General features: G+C 45.3%; 3 protein-coding genes across 4 annotated transcripts in view; all 3 read left to right on the top strand.

The window, feature by feature from the left end:
* The window catches only part of p2ry10 (P2Y receptor family member 10), a 130,977-nt gene extending 115,071 nt beyond the window's left edge, over positions 1 to 15,906 (top strand). The window contains exons 2-4 of the mRNA XM_049027351.1: positions 7,988 to 8,092; positions 12,932 to 13,165; positions 13,545 to 15,906. Coding sequence (XP_048883308.1) covers positions 7,988 to 8,092; positions 12,932 to 13,165; positions 13,545 to 14,376 — 1,171 coding nt within the window. The 3' untranslated portion in view covers positions 14,377 to 15,906. The remainder of the gene's footprint in view (positions 1 to 7,987; positions 8,093 to 12,931; positions 13,166 to 13,544) is intronic.
* Positions 1 to 27,981, top strand: part of tbx22 (T-box transcription factor 22) — a 118,513-nt gene that overhangs the window by 44,121 nt on the left and 46,411 nt on the right. The gene's annotated exons all lie outside the window — the stretch shown is intronic.
* gpr174 (G protein-coupled receptor 174) lies at positions 18,271 to 27,926 on the top strand. Its single transcript, XM_049027361.1, has 2 exons — positions 18,271 to 18,550; positions 26,088 to 27,926. Exon 2 carries the CDS (start codon positions 26,544 to 26,546, stop codon positions 27,528 to 27,530), a length of 987 nt encoding a protein of 328 aa, XP_048883318.1. The 5' UTR covers positions 18,271 to 18,550; positions 26,088 to 26,543; the 3' UTR covers positions 27,531 to 27,926.

The following is a 27,981-nucleotide window of genomic DNA, read 5'->3' on the forward strand; positions in this document are numbered from 1 at the left end:
AGTCCTATCTTCAGTGGCCATCTGTCAGCGTTCTGAGAAGGCAGGTAAAACAGTGGTAATACTAGGGTAAATATCACCACTTTATTTTCATTCAGGGGGACGGCATGGTGGTGCAGTGGTTAGCACTGTTGCCTCACACCTCTGGGGCCTAAGTTCAAGTCACGTGTGTGGAGTTTGCATGTTCTCCCCATGTCGTCGTGGGGTTTCCTCCAGGTACTCTGGTTTCCCCCCACAGTCCAAAAACATGCTGAGACTAATTGGAGTTATTAAATTGCCCATAGGAGTGCATGTGTGTGTGACTGGTGTGTGAGTGTGCCCTGCGATGGACTGGCCTTCCATTCTGGGTTGTTCCCTGCCTCATGCCCATAGGCTCCGGACCCCCCGCGACCCAGAAGGATAAGCGGTTTGGAAAATGGATGGATGGATGGATTTTCATTCATCAACAACTGACGCTGGTGTGCCGACTTTCCATTCATGACGAGCTGTGTACAAGTTTTCCAGTAAGTCAGCATAAGCTTGGCTTTTTCTCCACAGACATAGTATGTGTGAGTGACACCGGCATCTGCCTTGTCTCAGCGCAACCCTACTGGGAACCTGAGCATAGGGACAGGAATTAGATGTACATACCATTGGGGCAAAAAGAAGGGGGAGGTGGGGAGCATCAAAACAGAGGAAGTGGTGATGTGGAGGTTAATGGGAGGGGCTCCTGGTTCCTGGGGCAGTATTTTTGGGGGGGGGTGGACTCCAACCCATCCATGCTGAGTCTCAGGGTGGTTTTGGGCTGGGGGAGAGTAATGGGGGATGGGGAGCCACATGGGGGTAACAGGAATGTGATCTGCAAACGCTGTCAGTACCTGACACAAGGACAAGGTCTTTATTACAATTCTGTCTGTGGTGTGTGAGGGGTTGATGGAGGTTCTGCTAGAGAATCACAGGGGTAATCCTGAGGCTTGCTGTACCGTTCATTGCTTATGGTTGTCTGTGAGCACCAAGGTGGAGGCTTCCCGTCCACGTGTGTAACTCTTCTAAGATCCTTCAGTGGGACCAGCGTTGACTGTATGGTAATTAATGCAATGCAGACATTTGACAGAATGCTGCTTTTTCATTTAATGCTCTTTCAATTCATTCAAGAGTTTGAATATATCAGAAGTGTAAACAAAAATGTATGAATATACAAATAGTGGAGCGGATTCCTCACAGGAAATAAGAGTCAGAGTCAACGCACTGTGTCTGTGTAGCCAGGTCTAACAGGATGACTTGAGAGGGATCATTTCCTGCTGCCTCCGCTCCTGTTAACACAGCCGTTACAGGAGCAGGAGGCTGAAGCCCTTCCTTCTGCCCCATGGATTTATGGGAGCCTAAAATAAAAAAGCAGATATTACAAATAACATCCAGTCCTGCCTCGCGACTCAAGGAAACCCCAACCCCCCACCCAAAACCTCATTTTTTGCACAAAAGATTTCCTCTCCAGCCAGCTCCTGGTAGTTTAGTCTTTGATCCCTTTGACTCCACATTTAGGAAGATGCCGTCCCAGAGTCCTCTGGGATTTGTTTTATAAAAAGCATTGTTTGTTGAGGTCCCCAATTTGGTTAGAATGTGTTTTGAGCAAATTTCAAGGCTGGAAATACTGGTTAATTGCATGCACTACAGCCTTAAGTAGGAGGCAGGTTTGTTGTTCATTGGATTTGTGATTGTTCTGACTGGTTAATTCCTAGGCCTAAACCCTAACATGGAATGCATATATAAGAGGTCAGTTGAGTTCAGTTTATGGAAGTTTGGTTCCACATACAAACATTACAATGATGTTACCTCTAAATCCTTCAGCATTGTTGCTACCTTCACCTGGCTCAATGTCTTCACAAGATGCAAGAGCAAAGCCTGCAGGCAAGAACCTCTTCACAGGAAATCTCTATGCTGCCTTGGACTGAGAGAGAGATTCTTTGGATTTGGGCTCCATGTTTCTGTGCTCGCCTTATCAGCCTGACACCCAGGCTGCCGTTTATCAGCTCTGTGGAGTGGTGGCGGCTGTTGGCCAGAACCGGTCATTTCACCAAATGATCCTGGGGCAATGCTACTCTGTAACTTTTTTTATTTATATATATATATATACACATACACACACACACATAAATACACACACATACACACACACATTCTAAGTGAAAGCGGAACGGCCTGAATTATTTGTGGCATTTTCTCAACAATGTTCAGGAAACATTCCTTAGAGATCCTGGTCCATGTCGACACACCTGAATTATGCAATGGTTGCAGATCTATCAGCTGCACATTCACGCTGCCAGTCTCCCATTCCATCACATCCCAAAGATGCTGTATGGGATTTGAATCTGGCGACGAGGGACAAGTCCAATGTCCAAGTCCCACTGTCATGTTAATGGGGAGCCAGTCTGAGATGACACATACTTTGTGACATAGTACACTGTCCTGCTGCATGGAAGTGGGGAAATTGTGGCTTTAAAGAGATGCACGTGGTCAGCAACAAAACTCAGGCAAGATGTGCCATTTACATGATGCGTATTTGGCTATTATGGATTCATAGTGTTCGTGCCAAATTCTGACCCTACCATGTTGCAGCAGAAATCAAGATTCATTCAGTTTCAGGGGGGCTGTGCTCAGTCTAGCCTCAGTTTCCTATTCATAGCTGACAGAAATGAAACCCAGTGTGATCATCTTTTGTTGTAACCTCAAGATTTGATGTGTTCTGTGCTCTTTGGTGCTTTTCTACTCACTGCTGCTGTAAAAAGTGGTTATTTGAGTTACTTTAGCCTTCTGGTAAGCTGAAACAAATCTGGCCATCGCCCTCAAGAAAGCATTTCTGGTCACAGAACCACCGCACACTGACTGCTTTTAGTTTATTTGCAGCATCATATCAAACCTCAAGAGGCTGCGCATGAAAACCCCTGGAGATCAACCCATCCCATCTGGCACTAACAAGCATTCCAAGTCAAAGTCACTTAGTTCTCAATCTCCCCCATTTTTATGTTTGATATGACTATTAACTGAAGCGCATGTTTTTGCCACGATTGGCTGATTAGAAATTTGCCTGAACAAGCAGGTGTACCTGTGTTCCTAATAAAGTGACCAGTGAGTGTAAATATGTATATGTTCATGTTACAGACAAGAGGATATAAAAATTAATAATTTCTTTTAAATATATTTAAATTGTCCTTACTTAGAGCAATATACAATGCATGCTACACTATGATAATGTAAATATAACCATAATGTAAAGATGTCGTCTCTTTTGCCATGCAATACCCTGCTGCCCTCTGGTGGTGAAATTAGGAACAAAATTTTGTTATGATAAAACTGCATATCTCCGGGAGGTGGTGTTCACTGTCTTGTCTTTTACTTCTATTGAATGAAACTTGTTGCTTCAAGCACTGACTATACTGAAACATGCCATCCCTTTACAACCTGCACAAATAATATTGAAACTGTCTGGTTACTCATGGTGGCCCTTGGCTTTACACAGAAGGAAGTGGAACTTTATTTCTAACATGCAGGGTAAGATATTTCTTCTTTGACAAAACTACCATGGAGGAAGGGAGAGGAGTAAGCGATTTTTTAAATGCGCATTTTTGTTGTTTAGGTGCTAAAGTTATCTAAAATCGATTTAGAAAAAGTCTTCCTGGTTCAGAAAGTAAATAACTCCGCTTTTAACTAAATAACCGTGCTTGAACACACGCGCCCACACCCTTTTCTTCCGCCCTTTAACTGTTGTCTTTCCATTTCCCCCTCCTCATGCAGACCCAGCTGGGTTGACTGAGAATATTCTGGCACGGTAACACCATTCTCAAAAGAACTAGCACAGTGTGGGAGGTGGGTGATAAATAAGATGGGTGCAGGTGCGCTTCTGTAGATCTGCACGGCATCACAAGTGTGTCAGTCTGACCAAACCTGCTGGCCAGCATCCGCTATACCGCAGGCGTACGAGGCATGTCTCTTACTGGGGGCTGTGCTTCCATATCCTACCAAGGTACCGCTTCTCACGCTAGCAACCACAGACAGTTGTCAGTGAGATGTCCTGAAGGCCAGAACGTCAGCGGAGTCTCAGTGATATGCCTGCTTGGGGCTATCAACTTTTTAAACCCTGGACACTTAGCAGTCGGGGGGTTCAGACCGATATCTGGCAAAACTTAAAAAAAAAAAAAAAAACACACAAACACTGATAATACTGATTGCGCACACGATTGACTGTGAGATGTTACCTCACAAATCGCACCATTGTAAACTGACTTTCCAAAAAATTCCACTGAATAAAACTCACCTACCGAAATTATGCATGGCGATCGCTATCATTGGATTTACTATTATATATTTTTATGGTTAAATTTTATGTGCCGTACCTATTTGCACCGAAAACTCATTGCTGCCAGTTCCTGACTTTAAGTCTTCTTAATTTCAATCCACATGCACTTTACATGTTGTTCACTGATTACATACTGTTTACTACCTACATATTGTTTACTGCTACAATCCATGCACTTTACATGCTGTTTACCGTTTACTCACTGCTTACTGTACCTACATGTTTTCTGTTGTGCTGCACTTATACTGTTGTGCTGTACTTGTACACTTGTTTGTCTGTCCTGTCTTGTCTGTCCACTGTATTTTTAGTGTTCAGAAATAGCGTTTAGAATTTGGTATAACACAGGTTACGTTGTTGTTATGTTGTTGTTCTGTGCACTTTATAGTTCGTCCCGTCCTGTATTGTACGCAAGGGACAGTGGGAAACGTAATCTCGATATCTTTATATGGCTAGTACATGTAAAGGAATTGACATTAAAAAACTCTCTGACTATTAACTGGTACAGCACTTGGTGTGCTTTATAAACAAGGGATTTGTCTTGACTTTCGATATTGTACATAAACTGCAATCTAGAATAACTAATAGATAGACAATGTAATATTGTAGCTAAACTCATTTGAAATTGTGTTACGCGGATTTTTATCCGTTCTTTTCACAAAATATCACGGGAGCATTCCGTGTGTTATTATGCTATCGCTGCACGTAGTCGCCTGTACTTTCCGCTTCTGTTTCAGTGGCTGCGAGCGCGCTGTTCTATTCTAACACGGTAAATATCCGAGCCGTAGCTGCGCTTCTCCTGTACTTCCCCCCCTCGGCCGCCACGGGCTCCCACGCTGCGCTGCTTCAGGGGCTGTCACACGGTGCGAAAGCGAGAGGGGGGATTGGCGAGAAAAAAAGGCAAATTACACCGCCGAAGGTGTTTATTTTGAGGTCTACCCGAATCGTCATGAAGCATGGCCCGATACCATGCGTAACATTCGGGAAGAAGTCAATAACCGTGCAGGGTTTTACCTAAAGGGCCAAGTGCAGGCACGTGTACATGTGCAAGCGCGCTGCCGAGAATTAACACGCTGCGTACTTCCACAACGCGTTTGGCTTACACACGTTTAGAAAGACCCTCGGTACTTGTAACATATCTCAAAGTAGGCTATTTAATTCTTTATATCACCAAATTCTAGCAATGATTTCAGTACATACAGATATGAGAAGTATTGGGTTCTATCTACATAGATACCCTATTTTAGCAAGCAGCATAACACGTTCTTACATGCTATTTTTACTCGTGTTTTAACACGCGAAAGGGTACCCGCCCCCCTCGGCGCAAGCTCTTTCCACTGTGCCAGCTACCACGCTTTGCAGCATGGGTTTGCGACTGGGCAGATCGGACCAATCGCAACAGAACACCCTGGCTTGATCGCGCGCGCACGTGATGGTCATCTAATTGTTTTAGCGCATATGCTCAGCGCGGGAAAGCGTGCAAGCGCACAAAAAAACGAGAAGTTGTTTTATGTTTTAAAAAAACGTACAAACCACAAAAAGGGAAACCTATTGTTCAGTGTTTAAATCCGTTACGTAAGTTAGGCTAGCAAACTACACACCAGCTTTAGTGCTCTACATGTGATCAAAATGTAACTTGCATGCCTTGACTGGTGACCTTTTGGTTGTTTATCCTGTTCAACCAGCATTTGTCAAAGCAGACACGAGTTAACCCCTTTTGTGAAATGTTTATTGTGAAGTTTGTGGGTTCTGCACCCTGTTTGGAAGTGACTGGTTTGCTGGGAACTAACCAGTACTGGGACACGATCACATATACATTATATGGGCAAAAGTATTGAGACACCTGGCCATTACACCTACAGAAACCTTTATGACATCCCATTCTAAATCCACAGCATCACTATGGAGCTGGTCCCCCCTTTGCAGCTATAACAGCTGCCGCTTTTCTGGAAAAGCTTTCCACAAATTTTGGAGTGTGTCTGGGAATTTTTGGTGCCCTGGTTAGCATGCTGGGACAGAAAAGGGCTTCCCTGTGATTCAAATGACGGGGAGGTAAGGAGAGTTTGGCTGCTCTGAAAACGACAGCAGCCCCCCTGAAAGTCTCCCCTGAGACATTTAAGGGGAGGGCTCTAAAAAATTGTCCCCTTTTGTGTTATAGGTTTTATATATATATATATATATATATATATATATATATAAAAACAAAGAAACTATAAATATGTCAGTGTTGTGTGTTTATTCGCTTATTACATTCCATTTTTCCAAACATGTTTTGACTAATCACAATTCTGTGTATTGTGCCTATATGAAATGTTACTGACGGTATTATCTGCCTGCAGTAGTAATAGTAGAATGGTTTTGCAGTAACCCCGTAACTGACCTGGTAGCTGGTGCTACCAGCGCTTATATGTTTGCACGTGCGTGTGACTCGGGAAGTCGTGGTGCATCCCGGAAAACATGGCTTCCAGAACGCCACTGTCATTCGAACCCTGTCCTTCCTCATATATGTTTAACTGACATATCACATGCTGTAACCAGGATCATTCACACCCCACCCCACCCCCGCACTTGTGTACATATCTCTGTACATTTTGTACATATCTCTGTACATCTTTATTTATTTCCAAAACTTTTGTACATTTGTATTTATATCTTTGTGTATCTACCTGCTCCTATTGTTCTATATTACGTTTTTGTGCAAGAGCTCTGTAACACCTCAATTTCTCATTCGTGGGATAATAAAGGTTTATTCTATTCTATTCTATTCAAACTGTTCCCACAAAGCTGCAAGCAGAGAATTGTCCAAAACGCAGACCAAGGTATTCGGGGGAAACAAGGGGAACCAACTCCATACTGATACCTATGGATTTAGAATGGGATGTGATAAAAGTTCCTGTAGGTGTAATGGCCAAGTGTCTCAATACTTTTGTCCATATAGAGCATCTATGCTCAGTTACTCCAAGAAACAGGTATTTTGTGTTTCGCCACTTTGGTTTCTGTTTTAAATCTGGGCACAGCTGCATAATATGCTGGATGATTCTCATTTTCATTTATGCTTGAAGAAAAGAAAAAAAACGTAACACAGGGGGAAGATGGGGTCATTTTAGAATAAAACTGCAAATGCAGGAACATCGCCTTTGTTACGCTGCTGATTACAGTCTCATATCTGTTTTATTTTTAGTCAGATTTCCATTACCTACTTCCCCACTGCACCTGTGAAAACACGCCTGATTAGCAGTTGAAAAACAATTATATGTGGAGCACTTAGTGGTGACAATGGAACGTCATCAGCTGTGACCCTTAAGTAGGAATCCCTCTTAGAGTCACCCCTCAAATGGACTTTTTCTGGTCCTGTGCAATATTAGGTCAGTCTCTGCTAAGCAGAAGGTGCCCTGAAGAGAGCACAGCGGTTGTGGATCATGCCCCAGATCAGCAAGTTTAAGGCATTAATTTGGTTGCTTCGTTTTTTGCGGTTAGCTGCTTTCGTCATAGCAGCCAGCAGCCGGCCCGGCTCGAGGTGTCTTGCTCCCCTGCCATGAGGTTTGTTTGTTTTCCTGTTTACCCTGCTGCCAAGCAGGCTGACGTAAGAGGGGACGTGGGAGGGGAGGGACAGGCAGGCGTGCAGAAGCCGAGAGTTGCGGAGGACTTCCTGATCCCTGCACAGACGGTCGCGCGAAGCCGCTCGCCTGCAGCGCAGACTCTGAGGACCGGTGTCGGCAGCGAGGAGAGCCTGCGCCCCGAGCCAGCGCACCATCACTGCTTCAGGTAGGACCAAGCACCCCCACCAAGCTCTCTGTAGCACAATATGGACCTTCTCATAATTCATGTTGTCCCCCTGGTGTGGCCTTGCAACCACCCACATGTGAGAGATCAGAAAGGACTCGGTGGCATCTCTGTGTGAGGCGGGAGGCTATTGAATGCCGGCACTGCATGTACGGGAGGGATGAGAGCGGCTTTGTCTTCCCCTGTACACTGTGCCGTTTCTGAAGTCCCGCCTCCAAGCATGTTACCTGTGCTGACATGTGTAATATAAAAATAACAAACATGACAGGAGCTCACTGTGGGAACCGTGTGCTGGGGAAAGGAGCCAAGCGAAAATTAAATGAAACCAAAGTATGAGTGTCGGTCCAGGTGTTGCAGATGGACGTGGATATGCAAGGCGAGAGGCCATGTCTACTGCTGTCGTATCAAGAGCCAGATCCATGGTGCTCTGATTGGTTGAAGTGGCCAGATTTAATTAGTGGCAGTTTGAATTCCATACAGGGTAGCTGTTTACCTTCAGGCACAGTTGCATCACCTGCATGCATTTTTGGGTTCTATGAAGTCACCTCAGCGAGCTAGGAAGTGATTTTAATAGCCTGCAATAAAGTGACCCCTCCCCAGGTGAAGATCAGGCATGTATGCATGGAGAGGCAGAATTAAACATGCCAAAGTGCACAGGGTCACTCCTGACTCGCAGAACGTGGCGCCGATCCGCGTAAGTCTTCAACAGAGCGGCATATTTGAGAATTCTAGTGATTGTATCATCGAGAAGCATTTAATAGAGGAAATGATCAGGTGTGGCTGTGCTGGCTGGCAGAATCACCGACAGTCATGTAAACAAATGCCCGCGCCCTTGCATCCGGCGCCAAATGACACGCGGTGTGTGGAGCTTAGCCGCTAATCGTGCAAGATCCGTTAGCGGGAACGCTGCTGCCTACTTTTGGGGCAGGAAAACAAAAGAATCTGTCAATTGTTTTGGATGTTATTCAGCTTGAGACTTTCTGCAATAATGCCTATAAAAACAAAAACTTTTATAAGAAGGGAGGGGGGCTCAAAAAAACAGCGAGGCTCCATACGACTCCACCCAAGCGGCATCTCAGAAAGGACGTCCTTCTGAGCATCTTCCTGGGGTGTCGTGTCGCCAAGTTTAGAACATGGTGTCAGACATGATTTTAAGAACTTTCCAAGGCTGGGCTACAGCCGTCTTTGTCACTTCTGTATAATCCAGGCATGGGCATGAATTATGGGGGGAATGGGGGGGTTGTAAACCCCCCTCCCCACCATTTACCAGAACAAGCCAATGCAACCCCACTCCGGGGTAATCATATGATTGTGATGATTGGACCTCAATCCCTCAATGTTCAATCCAAAGTTACTCCCTTGAACCCAGGCATCTAGCAGTGGATAGTTCGGGTCCAGAAAGTAAAAAGCCAGACCATAATTTTGTTTCAACCAATCAGTTGAGTAAAAAAAGAGTCACAGTTACATAGTACTCAACTGATTGGTTGAAACAAAATCTTGGTCTGGATTTTTACTTTCTGGACGTGAACTGTCCACCTCCTACTATGCCTTCCAAAGATTTATGTCCACTTTACGCCCCAGAAGAATCTTGATCATTAAAGGGAGAGGTGAAGAATACTGTGCAACACAAGATACAATATCATATGAATTTAACGAAACCTCTAACGCGGCTGCACAACCGGTTTGTTTTGGTTTTTGCCACCTGACAGACACGTGGTAAAATACGTCAGCTAAAAACCACTGTGTCTGCTGCGGACGTCTCTCGATAAATGTTATTAAGGCTTTTATGGAATGTAAATATGACTGGACGTTACTCAGTAAGACGTAAGATGATGGTTGACTGTACACAATTTTTATGGCCAAAGATGTTATGTTATGGGAATATCCCCGATTCCAGACACCCTCAGCAGAAATCAGCCATGTGATCGAAACGGTCAGAAAAACATACTTTTGCAAGAGAGCAAGAAATTGGTGACGTGAGCAGAATAGCCTGTGTAAAGCAGCTGATCGGTTTCCAGCGGCGATGCAGCCGCGTCGAGCCCCCACCCCTGTCACACTTTTTTAAATGTGGCTGCCATGAAAGCATGTGGCTGAGAGTGGGGGGGGAAGGGCTGGGCACTTCAGTTCCTGGGTGTGCCTTGGGGATGCCCACATTTTCTGTGGCACTGAGGTTTCCCTGATGCTTTAAGGGGGGGGTGGGGGTGTCTGTGGCTGGGGGAGGGGGGTGTCTTACATCTGATGGGAGAGCATGACTTTTTGCTTGAAGTTTCCCTGTGAGATTCATTCTGTACGTTGGCTGATGCAACTGTCTCCTGCTCCCCCATGACCTACTCTGCCCCGCTTCCTGGCTGGTGAAATGTGCTGTGACTTTGGTGAACTGTGGTTATATAACCCCCCACCACCACCACACCACCCCATCATTGCACCCAGCAACAGATTTCTGCACCTGATCGCTACAACAAAAATGCAGAAGCATGTGGTTAGCTATGTTCTTTTATGAAATATTTTACTTATCAAATATTATACGTTTTACATTCTTCTCGTCATGCATGTGTTTCCTCTGGGTTTCCCCTCCAAGGTCTAAAATGCACATTTAAATTAAAATTAAAATTAAAATTACGACAAAACTTGGCAGTAAGTGTGTATTTGATAGTTAGCAGTTAACAGTAGCTCAGTAAGAACTAACAAAAAAATTCTTGTTCTCCGAAAAAGTTACTGATACTCTTACTGTTGTTGGATGGCTAGATGAACAGCACTTTGGTGCCCAAACCTCTCCTCAGGGGCACCCCAACTATTCCATGTCTTTGTTAAATTTCACCACCAGGTCTCTTAATTAATTAACCACTTAAGGTACTGATTAGCCATAGTAATCGAGTCAGCATTGGGTATTGGGTCAGTATGGTTGCTGCAGGTTCTGAATTTCGGAGAGGTTCTGAAATGGCCAAGCTAACACACTTTGATGGGTAAATGCTAGTGTTTGCCACAGAATTGCCAGGACTGAATGTTCTTGCTCTTCTCACGATCATCTGCCAACTGGCCATTTATCAGATGCTGGAACCACTAGAAAACCATCGCGTTCAAAACTGCGTAACTCACACGTTTAGGTCACGCTGATGCTTTTTCACACATTAACTGAACTTTGGTCCTGTCTGTTCACATTCAGCCACAGTTAATAAGACTCTTTGCGTTAAAAAGCAGGTATACTTAATGAACTGGCGGTCGAGTGGATATCTACCGGCATATATGACAGCATGTTTATTAATGACGCCGTGGTCAGCATGTATATCGTAATATCTGTTAGATACCATATGATATCTACTGGCAGTTTTAGCAAAAGCAAAGTGTTGTCGGTTTACTGGAGTACATCGCTGGAGTACATGCACGTAATCTACCAGAGCAAATCAGGAGTACAGTATGTTGCTAAACGCGTAGTCGCTAACCACGTTAGCAACTTACATAGTTGGAGACATGCATCTGAATGGGTCGAACTATAGATTTGCTAACAGGAACTTTTGGGAAACTCAGGGGCCTTTGGAATCGTCTTAACTCCCCCCCCCCCCCTTTTATGGCGCCCCTGAGTACAACAGTACATCCTCTACCAGGGCATGAACTGGCAGTCCCCAAAGTCACAAGACTGTGCAGACTCCGCAGCACTTTGAAAGGGAGCATCTCATCCTGCTCATCAGTGCAGCGAGTCGGGGCATTGTCGGATGGTAAAGATAGAACTAAGATACCGAGCTCACTTTCACATCCATTCGTGAGTTTGGTCATCACTGTCAGAAAACAGGGTACAGCCCTTAAAAGGTACATTTATCTACAGCTAGGGTAAAATGGACAAACCCATGAGGGTACTGCCCCATTGACGAGTAATTGTGCCCCGAAAGGTACAAATTGGTCCTTTTTCTGACAGTATACAGATAGGTCCCCCTAAGTGCTTACAGTGAAGCACTGTAATCAGGGGTGACTGGACCACTTCATTCTGCTCTTGAAACTAGAGCAGAAATGACCATGCAGATGTCTTACACAACAATAGTCTTTCAAAGAATGAGCAATGCCTCGTCAGGGCCCACCCCGGAACTAAGGTTCACATTTCACCCCTCCCCCACCCCAACTGTATATGCCTGCACACGGTCCCCAGTAAACAGCTTTTCTTCGTGACCCACGAATCACTCTGAATATCAGTCTCTTTCTCTTTCATACAGGAAGGGAGTTGGCAGGTGCTGTAAACGGTTTCTGTCTTATCATTTCAATCGCGGGAACGCTGCGTGGCATGTAAGCTCACGATAAAGAGGGGGTGTCGCTTTCCGAGCCATATTCCCCTGGCGGGCAGCCCCCAGGCGTGCCAACCAGGCGGACAGATGGCTCTCATTATCACCCCTTTTCCATCTGAAACCATGGCGCCCCCTTAATTAACATCCATTTTTAACTGCAGCCGTTTTCACAAATCAAGTTGTTTCCGACATCGACAATTATGGGATTCGACCCCTAGGGGGGGGGCTCAGGCCCCAGTGCCACTTTCAATCTAAAGAAATACCGACTGGTATCAGGACACTGATTTTTCTGGGGGACTGAGACAAAAAATATAGGTCTTGAATCTTAAGAATCTCTGCTTCATGTGGGCAGGGGAATGTGTGAACTGTAATTTTCCACTTAATTTATTCAAATTAGTCACAACGGTCCCCGCTTCATGAAACCGCCTTTAACGGCAGCGTCACAACTACAAGTGCCTGACATCTGCTGATTTAGAAAGAAATCCTGTCCTCTACTGACTTTTCTTTTCTTCAGTCAACATCATCTCCTTGCTTTTCTCTCGCCCCTCAGACAGCGCTTCTGGACAGTCAGCATCAATGAATCACCGAGACTCAGGATGAGCTCCCACAATGCATCCTGCTCGGCGGAGGTGCCTCCCGCCAACTGCTCCCTCGTCTGCTTGTATAACATGACTGAATGGGAGAACCAAATGGAGCAACTGTATGCCTACTTTTACCTAATCATCTTTATCCCTGGGTTGCTGGGCAACAGCCTGGCGCTCTGGATTCTCTGCCGGTTCATCAGGTTAGCGCGCACCGAACGACCAGCACTTTCCAGACTGCAGACAATGCGATCAAATCTGCTGCAGTCAGATGCACTTAGTGTCATTAGCACAAAAACCCATCTAATAGCTTGCTTTACATGTAAATAAATTTAGACATTAGGACGAGATGGCTGATTGGTTAAAGTGGGTTCATATCCCCTCCTCATCGTCATCCCTTCATGCAGTTTCATCCATACAATAATAACATATTCTGTTAATTTAGCTGGGGCTTTTATGTAAGGTGACATGCGTTTCAAATTCAAACCAGCAACCTTCTGAGCATGGGCACAGTCCTGTTTTCTGCTCTGGTGACCATGCAGTGTTTTGTTGACTGATGATCCCGCCCCTCATCTCCTGCAGGAAGAAGACAAAGGCCATCATCTTCATGATCAATCTGGCAGTGGCCGACCTCACACACGTCCTGTCGCTGACCTTGCGGATCCACTACTACTGGACACACTCCTGGCTCTTTGGCCAGGGGCTCTGCCTGTTCTGCTTCTACCTGAAGTACCTCAATATGTATGCCAGCATCGTCTTCCTCACCTGCATCAGCATCCAGCGCTACGTCTTCCTGGAATACCCCTTCTGTGCCAAGAAGTGGAAGCGGCGCTACGACGTGCGCATCAGCGCCGCCGTGTGGCTGGTGGTGGGACTGTGCTGCTCGCCCTTCATCCTCATGCGCAGCAGGCGCAGCGACAGCGACACCGGCTCCAGCGCCAGCTGCTTCAAGGACCTGCCCATGCGGAAGATCTCGCTGCGACTCACTGTGCCCATGGTGACCTTTGCCGAGCTGTTGGGCTTCGTGGGGCCCCTGGCCGTCGTGGCCTTCTGCTCAGTGCGCATCATGAGCTCGCTGCGGCGCGTCAGCGTGGGTCCGCATGCCGCCGACACCAAGAAGGCGCTTCGCATGGTGCGTGTCTGCGCCTTCGTCTTCCTCTTCTGCTTCGCCCCCTACCACATTAACTTCCTGTTTTACATGCTGACAAAGCAGGGGGTCATCTCCAGCTGCCCTCTGGTGCAGCTCGTGAACCGATTCCACCCCATCTCCCTCTGCATCGCCAGCCTCAACTGCTGCCTCAACCCAATTATCTACTACTTTCTCACTACGGAGTTCAAGCAGCAGCTTTCCCGACAGGGCAGCTCCATTCTCCGCGGCCGCCTCATGAGCCTGGAGAGTACCTCCTCCTTCTAGAGGATGCCAGAGAGGAGGCAGCGTCAACCAGGAAGAACGCTCGCTGGTTCAGACTGGGGAAAAAAAAAAAAAAAAAAAACCGCTTGCAGGCAAAGCTTTGACTGTATCTGGCTCTAGGGGGAGCTAGTGAGAGTGATTCTAAAACTGGGCGGGGTCCCGGCGTGGACCTGTGTGCCTTGCAGAATCTGCCCCACCCCCCGCGGTAGCTTCTGCCGTCTGTCGCTTCACATGCACACCCTTACAGTACAGCAGGGGGATTCTAGGGTCTTACCCTTGTGGGGGGGGTGGGAAGGGGTTGGGGGGCCCCTGGAGAACTACGAGACATCACCTCCCTCCCCCAAGAAGTTTTCCAAGCCGGGGGTATGAAACATATAAGAAAATCTGGGACAAAATCGCTAAATGGATTTAAAAAGTATATATTTTTCAGGGGGGCTAAGACAAAACAAATAAATAGGATGTAGAACCACTTATGTGGTATGTGGTACACCCACTCAAAAAAAGCTGTTTTGCACAGCTGTTTTTGTTCTTTTGGGGGCATTCCTCTTAATCACTTAATTAACATAATTATTTCCCTCTAATGAAGTTTCCTCTTAGATTTCTCACATCAGAAGAAATAAACTGATTAACTAGTGTTTAAGTAATTCCTAACTGAGCCACTGAATCCAGGGACATAAGCTCATCCAGAAAGGTCCACAGATCCAGGAAATAAATTCTGTAAGGTAGACTACAAATACACTTAATAGACGTTAAGTCTATTAACATGTAATGCAATTTAAAGGGTGAACGAAGAATGAAGTCAGTTTTCTTTAAAAAGAAACACCGTGAAAATGGAGTTTACTCTGTTTCGGTTGATTGATTTTATGGATATGAAGGTTAAGCGAAGTAAGTCCCTATGATACGATAATTTCGGTGTTAGGGAACAAGGAAGTGTATTAATAGTGTGTTATGAGGATAGTAGTCAATAATAAAATATGAGAAGGAATATTCTTTTAAAAACTGCACACACTCCTTTAGGCACAGATCCGCAGAAAATGCAGACTAGTAGGTCTATATTTTTCATTAATAAGTATTTGCTCTCTGTTGCTGAATGGCGTACGCGTCCTTTGTAAGTAGTGACGGTGTCCTCACACTAAAAGTGCGATCGCAGCGGATCATGAACGGGACACATCGGCTGCGGGAGGCTGACTGCTGACGCGTGGTGTCGCGCAGCTAGGCTTCGCCACCTGTGACGGGAATCCGTACGTAACACGGCACCACGCTGTGCGAAATATTTCTGCGCCAAGTATTTGAGTTTAGCTGCTGTCCTGTTTTACTTTAAAAGGGCACAATCTGAACCTAGATACTCTTTCCGTGGCAGAAAAAGTGTTTTGCAAAATGTATGTTAAGATCTAGGTCTGCGTTCGGGGGTAAACCGCAAAACCGATCTTGTCATTTATGTTACATTTTCCGTTCTACTTTAAGCTACTTTAGTTTTATATGAACTTTTTAAGCATTAGCTTACGGGCCAAATAAAATGCTTTTGAACGCAAATGTCTTGTTGCTCGGTTTCTTGAAAACATAATGGGGAACCATTCAGATTGCGTAAGATGGTCAAAAGCTACGTCATACAACTGCTTTCATTTAAACTGTAGGTAGGATTAAATGTTTTAGCAAGTATGGTCCAGGATTTGTGCAAATTGGTATTTTAAGTTGTTTTAAGAAGAAGCAGAAAAAGAAGAAAATAAAAAGAAAACTGCCAGAATAAAGTATGGTAAATCCTAAACCATTCTAGTATTGAAAATTATATTCCGGCCAGTTTTCTATTCAATATTTTCTATTGAATTTCCTTTTGAGGCCATGATTATATTGTGTTGGTAGGTGATTCTTACTGCTGTACCAGTAGCTGTTTTATGAGTGGGGATGCAGGTGGCTCTCACGCCTGAGCGCTGAACCCCGGAGCGCATCTGCTGGTCGGATAGACGTCAGAAGGGTACAGATGGGCAATATCACTGATTTTCTTTTAGACTGGATCAATTGTTGGTATCGCCAATAGCGATCTTCATATTCAGTGCCTGCCAAACACTAATTAATAGTAAAACTTTCGCCAAGCCGGGAACCGTCCTGGCCTGGTGTAAGCTACTTCATGTCACGCTCACTATAACACAAATATTTAAATTACCTAGTTAAAAAAAAGAGATATTTTAACGCGGTCTGGTACCCAATCCTAGCAACAAAAATGAGACTTTCTTCAGGAAAAGAAACATCAGCTACCATTTTAAGGTGCCAATGAAGAATGCTACCATTGTGTTTTATGGTCGTGAAGTTTGTTTTAACCTATTTTATGGGCACTGATTTAACCATTCCTTAAAAACTTTGTACCTTCACATATTTAGCAGACGCTTTTGTCCAAAGCTATACATACAGGTGAGACAAATAGCACATTGCAAACATACATGCTGCTAAGGAGTCGACTAGACGTAAGTGCGTCTAGGCTGAGCATCAAATGAATGCAATCAGTAGGCCTATTGGAGCAGGAGATACACAAACTTCTAACAAGGCAAAAATCTAATAAGACTATTCAAAGACCAGAAGTGCAACATAAAAACTTTCGGCGAAAGTTCATCAGCGAACCACACAAGGTATACCATTGGTTCCTTAAAGATGACCGTATAAATCTAGATCTGTGTATTCAAATTAAGCACGATGCATCATTTGGCATTTGCTCAGCCCGTTGTTGGCAATGACAGAACCCTGAATTCCTAGAACCCCGAAATCTAGTACAGGGTTACGGTGAACTGGGAGCCGAACCGAAGAAGAATAGAGCAGAATGGAGGTGGACACCCAGGACAGGATTTCAAAGGACTTGCACTCACATACAGAGAGACAGAAAGTGAAATAGTTATGCTGCAATGCGTGGGCAATGAGGAAGCGCAAACAAGTCACGGAAAGAGACCGTTTTGTCCTGCCAAGCGACCAGACAAAGTTAGTCTGCTGAAATGCCGTATCTTCAACAAAAAGAGAAAAGGAAATTGATATTTTGACCAGTAAATATAATGACCTGTATTATCAAATGAGAAGACCCAACACTACATTAGTAACTGCTCTTTAAAATAATCAGTACAGTAGTAATACACAGAATACCATTTAAACTGCCAGAACACATGCGCTGCTATTGGTGTTGCAGTGCAGTTTTATTGTCCAACACTCCCCTCTAGTGTTAGAAGTACGTTATTGCAGGCGAAGACGGACGAAGCTAAACCACAGCACATGAACTGTAATCCACGAGGTAATATTAAAGAGATAAAATGGATCTTAACTATGGGTCTTGGACAGAAACAGTTAAGAAAAGTGACGGAAATGTGAGTGTTCATAATGTATTTACTTTTCACATAATCTTGAGATTTGTTTTTCATTTATATGTGGGATTTTCTTTAGGTAATTCATGGGTGTTACAGCATTGTTGTTCTTTAAAGCTGAATTTGTAACCCAGTTTAATTTATTAATTAATCCACCTGCTTGCCAGTATGTTACTGATTGCATGGGTGAGATTTTCATGTGGGTTTCAAATCCCTGTGTGTAAACACTGTAGGCATATAGCTTTAAAAGTTAACATGAATTAAATACATATATGCCAAAGCGTGAACCCCACCTGCAGGTTCAGAAGCATCTTCAGACATCTGGATGCTCGTGTGCATGACTGCAGACGTCTCACTGAGAGCTTAGGCTCCATGGTCCCCACCTGTTACTCGTAACACACAGCACTTCTGCCTTTTGTGTTTCCGCTTTTTAAGCTTGTTAAAAAAAAAAGCCACAACAATTTACCCATAATCCCCAGGTACGAGTATGTGGCAGGAGAAGTGGCATGGGGGGGGGGGGGGGGGGGGGCGGAGACCTTTGCATTGAGCATGGTGGCAGAATTGGTCAACGGAAAAACAAAGAGGGAAATGAGACGGAGAGATAATCAGTTGAAGAAAAAGTGAAAGACGTGGCTTAAAGGGTGGAGGGAGAGGGTGAGAGAGAGTTAGAGAGAGAGGCAGGGGGAGATAGAGAAAGGGGCTGAGCCGAGCACATCAGTGATCTGATGCTTTTAGCTGGGGCTGGAGGAACACGTGGGCTGGTTAGTGTCACATCCCGCTCATTCGCCAGCAACAGGCAGCGGCTAACGGCGGACTCCCCAGGACGGCACATCGCGTCGGTAAGGGCTCCATCTGCCATATTTTTCTTTGGCTTCTAACCCATGAGAGAAACACAGGCACATTCCCATCATGTGTGGGTTTAGATAGGTGCGCAGGACAGTGTTTGATTGTATTCTTTGTGTGTGTGTGTGTGTGTGGGGGGGGGTGTTAGGGCTCAAATAGTTTTCCAATGCTGTAATGCCCCGTGTGAAACCTATCTGTAGTTCCGCCTGGCCAGCTCAAGAACTCCACATATTTTGATACTATTAAGAAGTGTTTTGTGGAGTGGGGTTGCTTTGAGTCTTCAGGAGGTTCATGTTGGGGTTAGGGGCGCAGCTAGAAATTCTGGACCCCAGACAAAAAGCCAATTCCCCCGCCCTCCCCCCACCTGCGCAATTTGACGCAAAATTTACGTATTTCGTAACGTATACGTTTTCGAATACATATATACGTATTCAAGGGCCCCTGTAAAGTGCTGGGGCCCCTAAATCTGCTAGGGTATCCATACCCCCACTGCGACCCTGGGTGGAGGGTAATGTTTGGGAGGCAAAGGGCTAGTCTGTTACTGTGTTAAGAAATGGTGGTACGATTTTCAGTCTAGCGGAATGTTATATTCTGTCTCAGGCGGAACAATGACACGCATGTGCTGACGACTGGCTGGATCAGATCCTCATGCTCTTTCTTGATATGAATCCCTTTGACTGTAATATGTGATTGTGTCGTCTTTTTGCTAAACATACCGTCAATCAACCTCAGAAAAATTTCTCACGGTGCTCAGATTTTTCGCTCGTGTGTTGCGGTCACATGACCGGCGGTGTGTGATGCTAGAATGGCGGGCGTGTGGCGGCAGAAATATGAAGAGGCCTGAAAACTGATTCACCAGTTGAGTGTTGGGTGAAAACCCATCCACCCACAGAGGGTTTTCCCAGAAGTACCCTGGGCGAGATGCATGGGGGGAAAAAGAGCTGAAAAGGGAAAAAGACAGCTCAATAATTAAACTGAAATCTGGGTGAAAGGTCATGAAATAATCCTCCTCATAACATTCACAATACTAATTTATTGTAACTGTACTGTGGCAATGGACATCAAGGGCCGAACTAACTTTGGCAGGGTGTTGGAGCTTGAGGGTGCAATCGCATCTCAATCTCACTGGGCTTCATCATCAACTGGTACCAGGCTTCAGACCACCTACCCCCCCTACATTCCACAGTCCATAGCCCCCCCTCCATTTCATCCTGAATGTCTGTTGGATTCCTGGGCAGCTGAAGGTACCACAAAACGCGTTCTGGGGGGAGAGATCAGGCATGTTTCTGAGTTGAAAGGAAGGTGGGTGGGAAAAGCCCAGACAAGTCTCCGTCACATCGGCACCTACACACTCCCTCTGTTTCTATACCTGGCGCCCACTGCTGAGTTTGACCAGGAGATCGAACAGGTTGACAAGCTTCTTAACCTCATATCTTACTGATGATTCAAACTGTGGTCTTTACCTACGTCCTCAGTCTTAATAAAGATGGGACCCACAGCTAGACCCAGGATGGGCTCCATAAGCCATTTTTAATTCAAGATTCAAAACGTTTATCGCCTGCATTTCTCTGTGCAATGAAATTCTTTCTTTGCTGTCCACACAAAACGCCAAGCTTATATAACAGAAAAAAAATAGCGAATACATACTTTGAAGTGTAATGTGCAGATGTTGAGAAATACTAATTGTGCATTTGTACAAATTGAAGATGCGCGAAAGAGCTTAATGTGCAAACATTACAGTATGAGGTAGAACGTCGAGAAATATTAACTGTGCATTTGTGCAAATGAAGGAGTTGTGCAAAAGAGCTTAATGAAAATAAGAGAAAGGCGGCATTTGAGAGTGGGAGCAAACCCGTCTGTTACAGGGGCGCCATGTTTGGAACGATTAATGATTTTGCTTAACATACAAGCATACAGGATAGGATGAGGTCCACATCTGGAGCCAGGACACAGGGAAAGGCACACTTTTGATATCCCCCCCATCCTCACACCCCTGGCAATCAACATGTGTCACCATAGCAACATCAGGCCAGAAAGAGTCAAAGCCTGCGCCAAGATGGAGCTAAACAAAGCTGACCCACGATGCACTGGGCTCCACAGATCTGAATATCAACATGGAACAGAGGTGGCAGCTGCCCTGGCTGCTTAACCTCAGCGGGAGATGTGCGCTGGTGTTAGTTATCAAACAGTTTGACCCAAATTGGTGCGTGGAATGTGGAAGACTTTGATAGCCACTCTGGAATATCCCAGTGACGAACGCTGGGAAAAGGCCGACCCGCGTTTCCTGTCCTCTCCGGCTGTGACATCACAAGGGCAGCAAATTAAGATGTACGATCGGTAAATGCACTGGGAGCTACTGGCGCTCATAACAACCAGTCACTCAGAAGGGCCAGCGTCCTTCGCTGCACCTGAGATTTACCTCATTTACCTGACGCCATTATTCAAAGCAACTTACAGGAGAGGAAAAGGTTCAATATATGTGTGCACCCACAGATTGAAGCCTACAAACTTTGCACTGTTAGCATAATTCTCTACTTGTTAAGCATGAGGCTATCGAATGGAGTATGGTGGCACAACGTTCGGTAAGATACAGCCAATGCTTGGTGCGCTATACAATGACTGCGCCATGCTGAATGTCTGGAGGGGGGGGGCAAGGAGGGGGAGGGGTGGGGCTTCCTTACTAACTGTTCAAAGAACAACTGAAAGATGAAGCAGGAAGTCAGAAGCTGGATGGGTTCCAACCCAAGGGTGTTTGTAGGGTGTTTTGCTTAACATTTCTGTCAAGAAGCACAAAGCTTCCCTTTTTCATTTTTTCCTGTTGTGGTCAGCAGAGACAGTCATGGTGTTCTGGGGACTAACTGTGAAAGGTTGTGGGATCCATTCCGAACCCTGGCTGTGTGAAATCTGCATGGTCTCTTTATGTTTGCATTGTGTCAGATAAATGAGTAAATGATTCTGCATGGATTCCTCCTGGTTTCCTCTCACAGTCCAAAAGCATGCCCATAGTAAGTGCAATATGCGAGTCGCCTGGTTCCCTGCCTCGGACCGAGTGCAGCCTGGAACGCTGGGTTAACACTGCAACCCTGTACTGGGTAAGTGATGTGAAGGATCTACAGATGAAATCCTTCGGCTTTGACTATGCTGCTCGTACATTTGTACATTGTCTGATTATATAAACAGAAAGATGGAGTGCTGTCTCACAGTCCTTGGTTATTTTAAAACGCTAATAACATGTCAGAAGGGCAGTTTGTTACAATGTGTCATAATGTTCTGTTGTTGCAAGGAAGTGCAACTTTGCCCGCTAAGCAGCATGTGATCGATGCATTAGGAAATTCTAAATTCTATATGTGTTTAAAATGTTCAGCATTACAGAGGCCTGAATCCATAGGGAATTGCACCAACCTTTATAAATGACTATTTTGCAAAACAAACAGTGTTTAGTGAAATCCATAGCACCTGGCTATACACACAACAAACCACATGCAAAACTATCCAGGATCTACCTTTCTTATGTGAAAATGACCAAAATTTCAAGAATACTATAATTGGTGGAAACATACACAGAAAATATAAAAACACCCCCGACAGAGCATAATCGAGACTTTACAGTACAAAATTCTCTCCAAATTATCAGCCAGAAATTGCTTTATATCTATAATAGCAGACAAATGGTAAGAAGACCTCATCATCAATGCCAATAATTATTTCTGGAGAAAAACTTTCACATTAACTAAAGATCTCAGAGAGCCAAGTTGTGTATGCATGTGAGCCTGGATGAACAGACATCTCACCTTCGCAATCAACAGTGGCTCACATCACCTTCGTTAACAGGTTGCCATGCATCCCCAGCAACTCCAGGCAGAATATAGAAACTCAACTGATTTTGGCAGGGCGTAGAAGTTTGGCCGTGTGTTTCTGTGTGGGCTACTCAAAAGTCTCAAGCAACATGCTTGAGTGGGAAGTGGTGAGGGGTTACCTCTGTTTTTATCATATACAAGAAAGTTCCCATCTACATTTTGGTTTCTACAGTTAGTGACACTGGTTTTCCTGGCCTCCTTGGACCCTTCAGACCCTCTGAAATGTATCAGGTAGTTGCAGCCATATGTCTGGAACCAGCGAGCTCTCTGGTGACAATGTGGTGGCCTAAATCTGGCTTTGCGTGCATCAGCGTCTTCAAACCAAAGGTCAATTAACATTGCTTTTGTGGGGGGATGTGGGTGGAGGGGCCTCAAGAGATTTTCATTGGTGCATGGAAGTTGAGATGTGGGGTGAGAGTTTAGATCGCTCAGACCATGTCAGACCCATAGCCTGAAACAGATTTCATGGGGTATCCTGCACCCCTAGCAATACTGTAGGTGCCCCTCAGTAGCAGATTTTGCCGACTGGGGAGGGGAGCACGCAGACTAATTTTAGGGTTCATATTTTAATATTACTACCTGTCTATGTGTCTGGTCTGCACTTTGGTTCTATTCTATCAGCAACACCTATGATGCCACATCTCAACTCATTATTGAAGCTCTCGATTAGCCGGTTCAGGCTTGCAGGTGATGGACCAAAACAAAGCGATTTAAGCTGCTGGGGGTTGTGGTAGATGAGGACTGGGCTGAGAATCACTGGGAAAATAACCAGAGATGCAGCTCTTGCGTACCAGAGAAAGAAGCAGGAACTGGACTTAGAACAGTAAGATATAGCTGAGGAACCAGCTTCCGCACAGGCTAAATTAGCCCCAGTCATAGACTGGCGGTCCGGGCGATAATACAAAAGCGCTGGATCGATCTTACAAGCCCTGCCCGCCACTGCCTCACCCATGGCTGGCACGTGCATGTTAGTATACACGCTCAAGTGTAAACCGACCAGAGTCTGCGGTCTCATTTCTACATGACACATAACAAACGCACAATTTCATTTGACTAACCAAAACGAGCACGTAGTGTTAAAGTGTTACACCTGCGACAGGCTCAAAGCAAACAGAGACGGGAGATGATACGACTCAACGTAACGTGAAACTATCTGTTGTCATGGACCATGGAATGCATCTAACCAGGCGGTAGGAGCATTTAGTCATGTCCACGAGTCTATTTGCATTTTTAAAAGTCAGACATACCCTTCTGTCTCTTTATGTCTTTTCTAAACTGTCGAAGTCTGCTCACCTTACGATACACTTTTTTGCTTCACGACACATGCTGACATTTAGCTAATGCTGCCGGTAGCACAACATTAAATATAGTCAAAAATACAGAAGACTGGTAGATACTCCACATATTATGACAGGACACCACATTACAGAAAGAGGGGATAGAAAAACAGGTTTTTAATAAAGAGCAGAGGAGGTTAACTTATGTTTAGTGTTTCTTGCATTTGGAAAAAGTCATTTGTTAAAAACCAGGAGTGTGTCCTGAAATGTTGATGTGACGGGCTCATTTCCATGATGATATTATTATTAGTGATGCACTGAAGTTGAAAATTTGACCCAGTAACGATAACCAATATATTTTTGTTACCTATACTAATAACCGGCTGACTTAGTGGAATGACGTTACATCATTTTTAATTTTCTTCATTTTTATTATGTTTCAGTAGTTGTGTCTTTAGCTCTGGTGCTACTAACTTTGAATATTGATAAATGCTGATGAAGACAATATGTAACGCAAACTAATAATAAGGAATCATGAGAGAAACTATCTCGGTTCTGAGTGAAAAAAAAAATATGCTAACATGACTAACAGCAAAGACAGTTAAACAATAACACAGGTAAAGGCTAACATGGTCAACAGCTAACACAGCTAAATGATAATGCAGATAAAGCAATGCTTATATCAACACTGAATCAAGGTTTCGCTACCATTAATTTTTCAATATTGAAAATCCGACCAAAACCAATTCAGTTTCAACGTTGATAATTTAACACTGACCATAATTCAGCGCGTTTAACTATAATTCAACGTTGAAACAATAATATGATGCTATCTGGGATCTGTTTGGGGCACAGCGTGTGTCTCATGGTCAAAGTGTGACATTTGAGAATCATGTCTTACCACAGTCATCAAATCTTGCTCTGCCACTTCCGCCTTGTCCGCACGTGTGTACAATTCCATGTAATAACGTGTTTGCAGTGGGATCACATGCAACAAATGCTATTTTCTGATTGGCTGGTACATGACTATTAACTCTATATAACCTGGGACACCTCCCTGGGCGTTATGAGCCTTAATTGTGGGATTTAAACTGCCAATCTTTTCATCACAGACACAATGTCCTGACTTGTGGAGCTGTACCCTGCACAGAATAGGTACAAACTACAGGGGAACCGCATTAGTGGTCAGCTGTGTTAGCAGTTAACCATGTCAACCTTTACAGGGCTCTCAAATCTGAGGCATTGAACGTGAGACACGTGCATTTCAACCAGTTCACATGCTCACACTCCATACCTTGTGTTTCTCATGCTGAGACGTAAGGGATAACCCCCCCCCCCCACACACACACACACACACACACACACACACACGCACCCTTGCTCCAGGGACCATTTGATCCTGCATTCAATTGTATATTGCTTTGGATAAAAGGGTCTGCTAAGTAAATTAGTTTGGACCTTATTATTGTGAGCTAAGGTGACCTAGAAGAGAATCTGCAAATAGATCAGAATGAAACCCAACCCTCCTCAGACTTAGCTGCCAGTTGCTATGACAACCTAATAAAATAGCTGTCAACATGGAGCCCCGTTCCCATCGCACCGTGTGCACCTGCGACGCACAAACAAGCTGCCTTTCAGCCATATTTCCTCTTTCTCTTGAATCTCCCGAAACAGGCCTGGTAAAAAAGCACGGGGTGGTGAACAACGGCAGATGGAAATCACATGCAAAGTGTGACCGGCGTGTCACGGAGCCATTCCAGGAGCCTGCAGGATGCAGGCCGCATCACACAGATGCTGCCTTTGTGCTTGGCTCTTGCCGGCTCATGGGACGGGCCAGGGTGGACTGCAGGGGGGTGGGGGGGACTTTTCTAGTTCCTCTTTGCCCATGTGACAGTCGGTGTGAAGTTTCTTTTAAACTTCAGGAGTTCCCTGAAGTGTGTGAAATCCCATTGCCAACTGTGAAACAATGAGCATCATTTGTCCAAAATGGGATGCAATGAACAAGGAAAAGGAACCAAAATAGCAGCCATGTACATATGAAACAGTATACAGTTTAATGTTGTTGTTACTGTTAGGCCACATATCTGGAGATGGCCCTATTGCCTGTATAGATGCATTGAAACACTGTAGCAGTGTTTCCTAATCCGATTGTTGAGGGCCAGCAGACAATCTGGCACAGACCTGGGAGGGAGCAAAAACATGGACTGTCTGTGGGTCCCCGAGGACCAGATTGGGAAATACTCCACTGAAGGATTTCAATAGGACGTAAGGAATCCGTAATTTACAAAATGAATGAACCCATAACATGATTTTCATGTATCTTGCATAGACAGTGTTGAGGATCGTTCCTAGAGCACAGGATGAAGTCACAGCTTTTAATCACTGGTTTTATCTTTCAGGAACATACAGACATAGCTTGTTGCCTTCCACTCTTCGCTCGCACAGAGACTGGAGAGCAGTGCCCTCATCCTGTGCCCTGATGCCAACAGAGAAACCTGCCACCATCTACCACCATCTCCATGAACACTGAGGGTGGACCACATCCCCTTCTGTTTGGATGATGAGAAGGTTATAGTGTTTTTCCTGACAGACATGATTTGACTAGTAAAAGTATAGAGGATATAGAATAGTTGGCTGGACAAACATCTGACAATCATGAAGGTTTTTAGACAGCTCCTCAAAGGAATCCAGGTTTCTTCTCAGAGGGTATCGTAACTTCCAGAGGATGTCACGAGTCTTTCTCCATCTTGGATTATCGCTTCGACTCCATTCAGGACTTTAGAGGACAAAAACAGTCAAAGAGCCTGACATCCCAGAGGGATTTAGCTTCTCGGACTTGGCTGCCGAGCTGAAAAATGAATGACAGCAACAACATGAACAAGTGTGGGAACATGGACGATCTGAATAAGTACCAGCACTTCACGTATGCGGTGATCTATACGGTGATCCTGGTCCCCGGGCTCATCGGCAACGTGCTGGCCCTGTGGGTGTTCCATGCCTACGTGAAGGAGACCAAAAAGGCTGTAATCTTCATGATCAACCTGGCCATGGCGGACCTGCTCCAGGTTCTCTCGCTGCCATGGAGGATCTACTACTACCTGAACAATTCCTGGGCGTTCGGGCACTTCCTCTGCATCGTCTGCTTCTACTTGAAGTATGTCAACATGTATGCCAGCATCTATTTCCTGGCCTGCATCAGTATGCGCCGATGTATGCTGATCATTTACCCGCTGCGTTATAGCTCCTCCAGCCGGCGGCTGGACCGCAGCCTCTGCGTAGCTGTCTGGGTGATGGTCTTCCTGGGCTGCTTGCCCTTCCCGCTGTTGCGGAAGGACCCTGGACCGAACTCGGAGAGCTGCTTTGCGGAACTGCCCATGATGGACCTGACGCCGAGCACCGGCGTGGTGCTCATCTGCATGGCAGAGCTGCTGGGTTTCTTGCTGCCACTGGGCCTAGTGCTCACCTGCTCCTGGCACACGGTAGCCAGCCTGCGTGAGAAGAACGTGGTGCTGCAGGACAGCGGCGAGAAACGCAAGGCCCTGAAGATGGTGCTGAGCTGTGCCGCTGTCTTCCTGGTCTGCTTCGCCCCCTACCACCTGACCTTTCCGCTGGACTTCCTGGAGAAGGCCAACACCGTGAAGAACTGCGCCTTTCAAGACTTCATCCGCCGCTGCCACCCGGTCACGCTCTGCCTGGCCAGCCTCAACTCCTGCCTGGACCCTATCATGTACTACTTCACCACCGACGAGTTCAAGCGCAGGCTGTCCAGGCAGGAGCTGCAGGACAGCTTCCCGCTGCGTAGGATCTCCTGCATGAGTGAGGAGGCGGCGCTCAGGTCGTAGCACACGGAGGTGTGACTGAGGGCCTGTCATGTCAGCCCGCCGGAGGACTGACACGTCCCCGTGGTACAGAAGAACGACTGAGTTACATGCCTCGGAGTCACAGCCTTCAAAGGAAGAAGGTCAGACCTCAGAAGGACTACTTTAATCTTCATGGACCAGCCTCCCCTAAACTGTCATGGCAGCCGGATTACATTGTGATATTTGATGATTTGATAGATGGACTCTAATTACTGTGACTTTTGCCAAGGGATGGGAAAGCTATTTTCCCACTTATTTAATATTGTGTGGGCATTTATGTCATAATGAAGGATACTGTAACTCATGCAGTTTCGATTGTATCAATAGACAATGAGTCAACGGGTGAGCTCATAATAAAATACAATGGCAACAAAGAAAGGTCCGCCCGTGATTACAGATACAAACTAATCATGCTTCATATTCACAATTAACA

This window comes from Brienomyrus brachyistius, chromosome 10 (assembly GCF_023856365.1).
Source record: "Brienomyrus brachyistius isolate T26 chromosome 10, BBRACH_0.4, whole genome shotgun sequence".
Classification (NCBI taxonomy): domain Eukaryota; kingdom Metazoa; phylum Chordata; class Actinopteri; order Osteoglossiformes; family Mormyridae; genus Brienomyrus; species Brienomyrus brachyistius.

Coding starts and splice junctions, on each gene's coding strand:
- gpr174 (XM_049027361.1), top strand. CDS start 26,544: ATGAATGACAGCAACAACATGAACAAGTGTGGGAACATGGACGATCTG.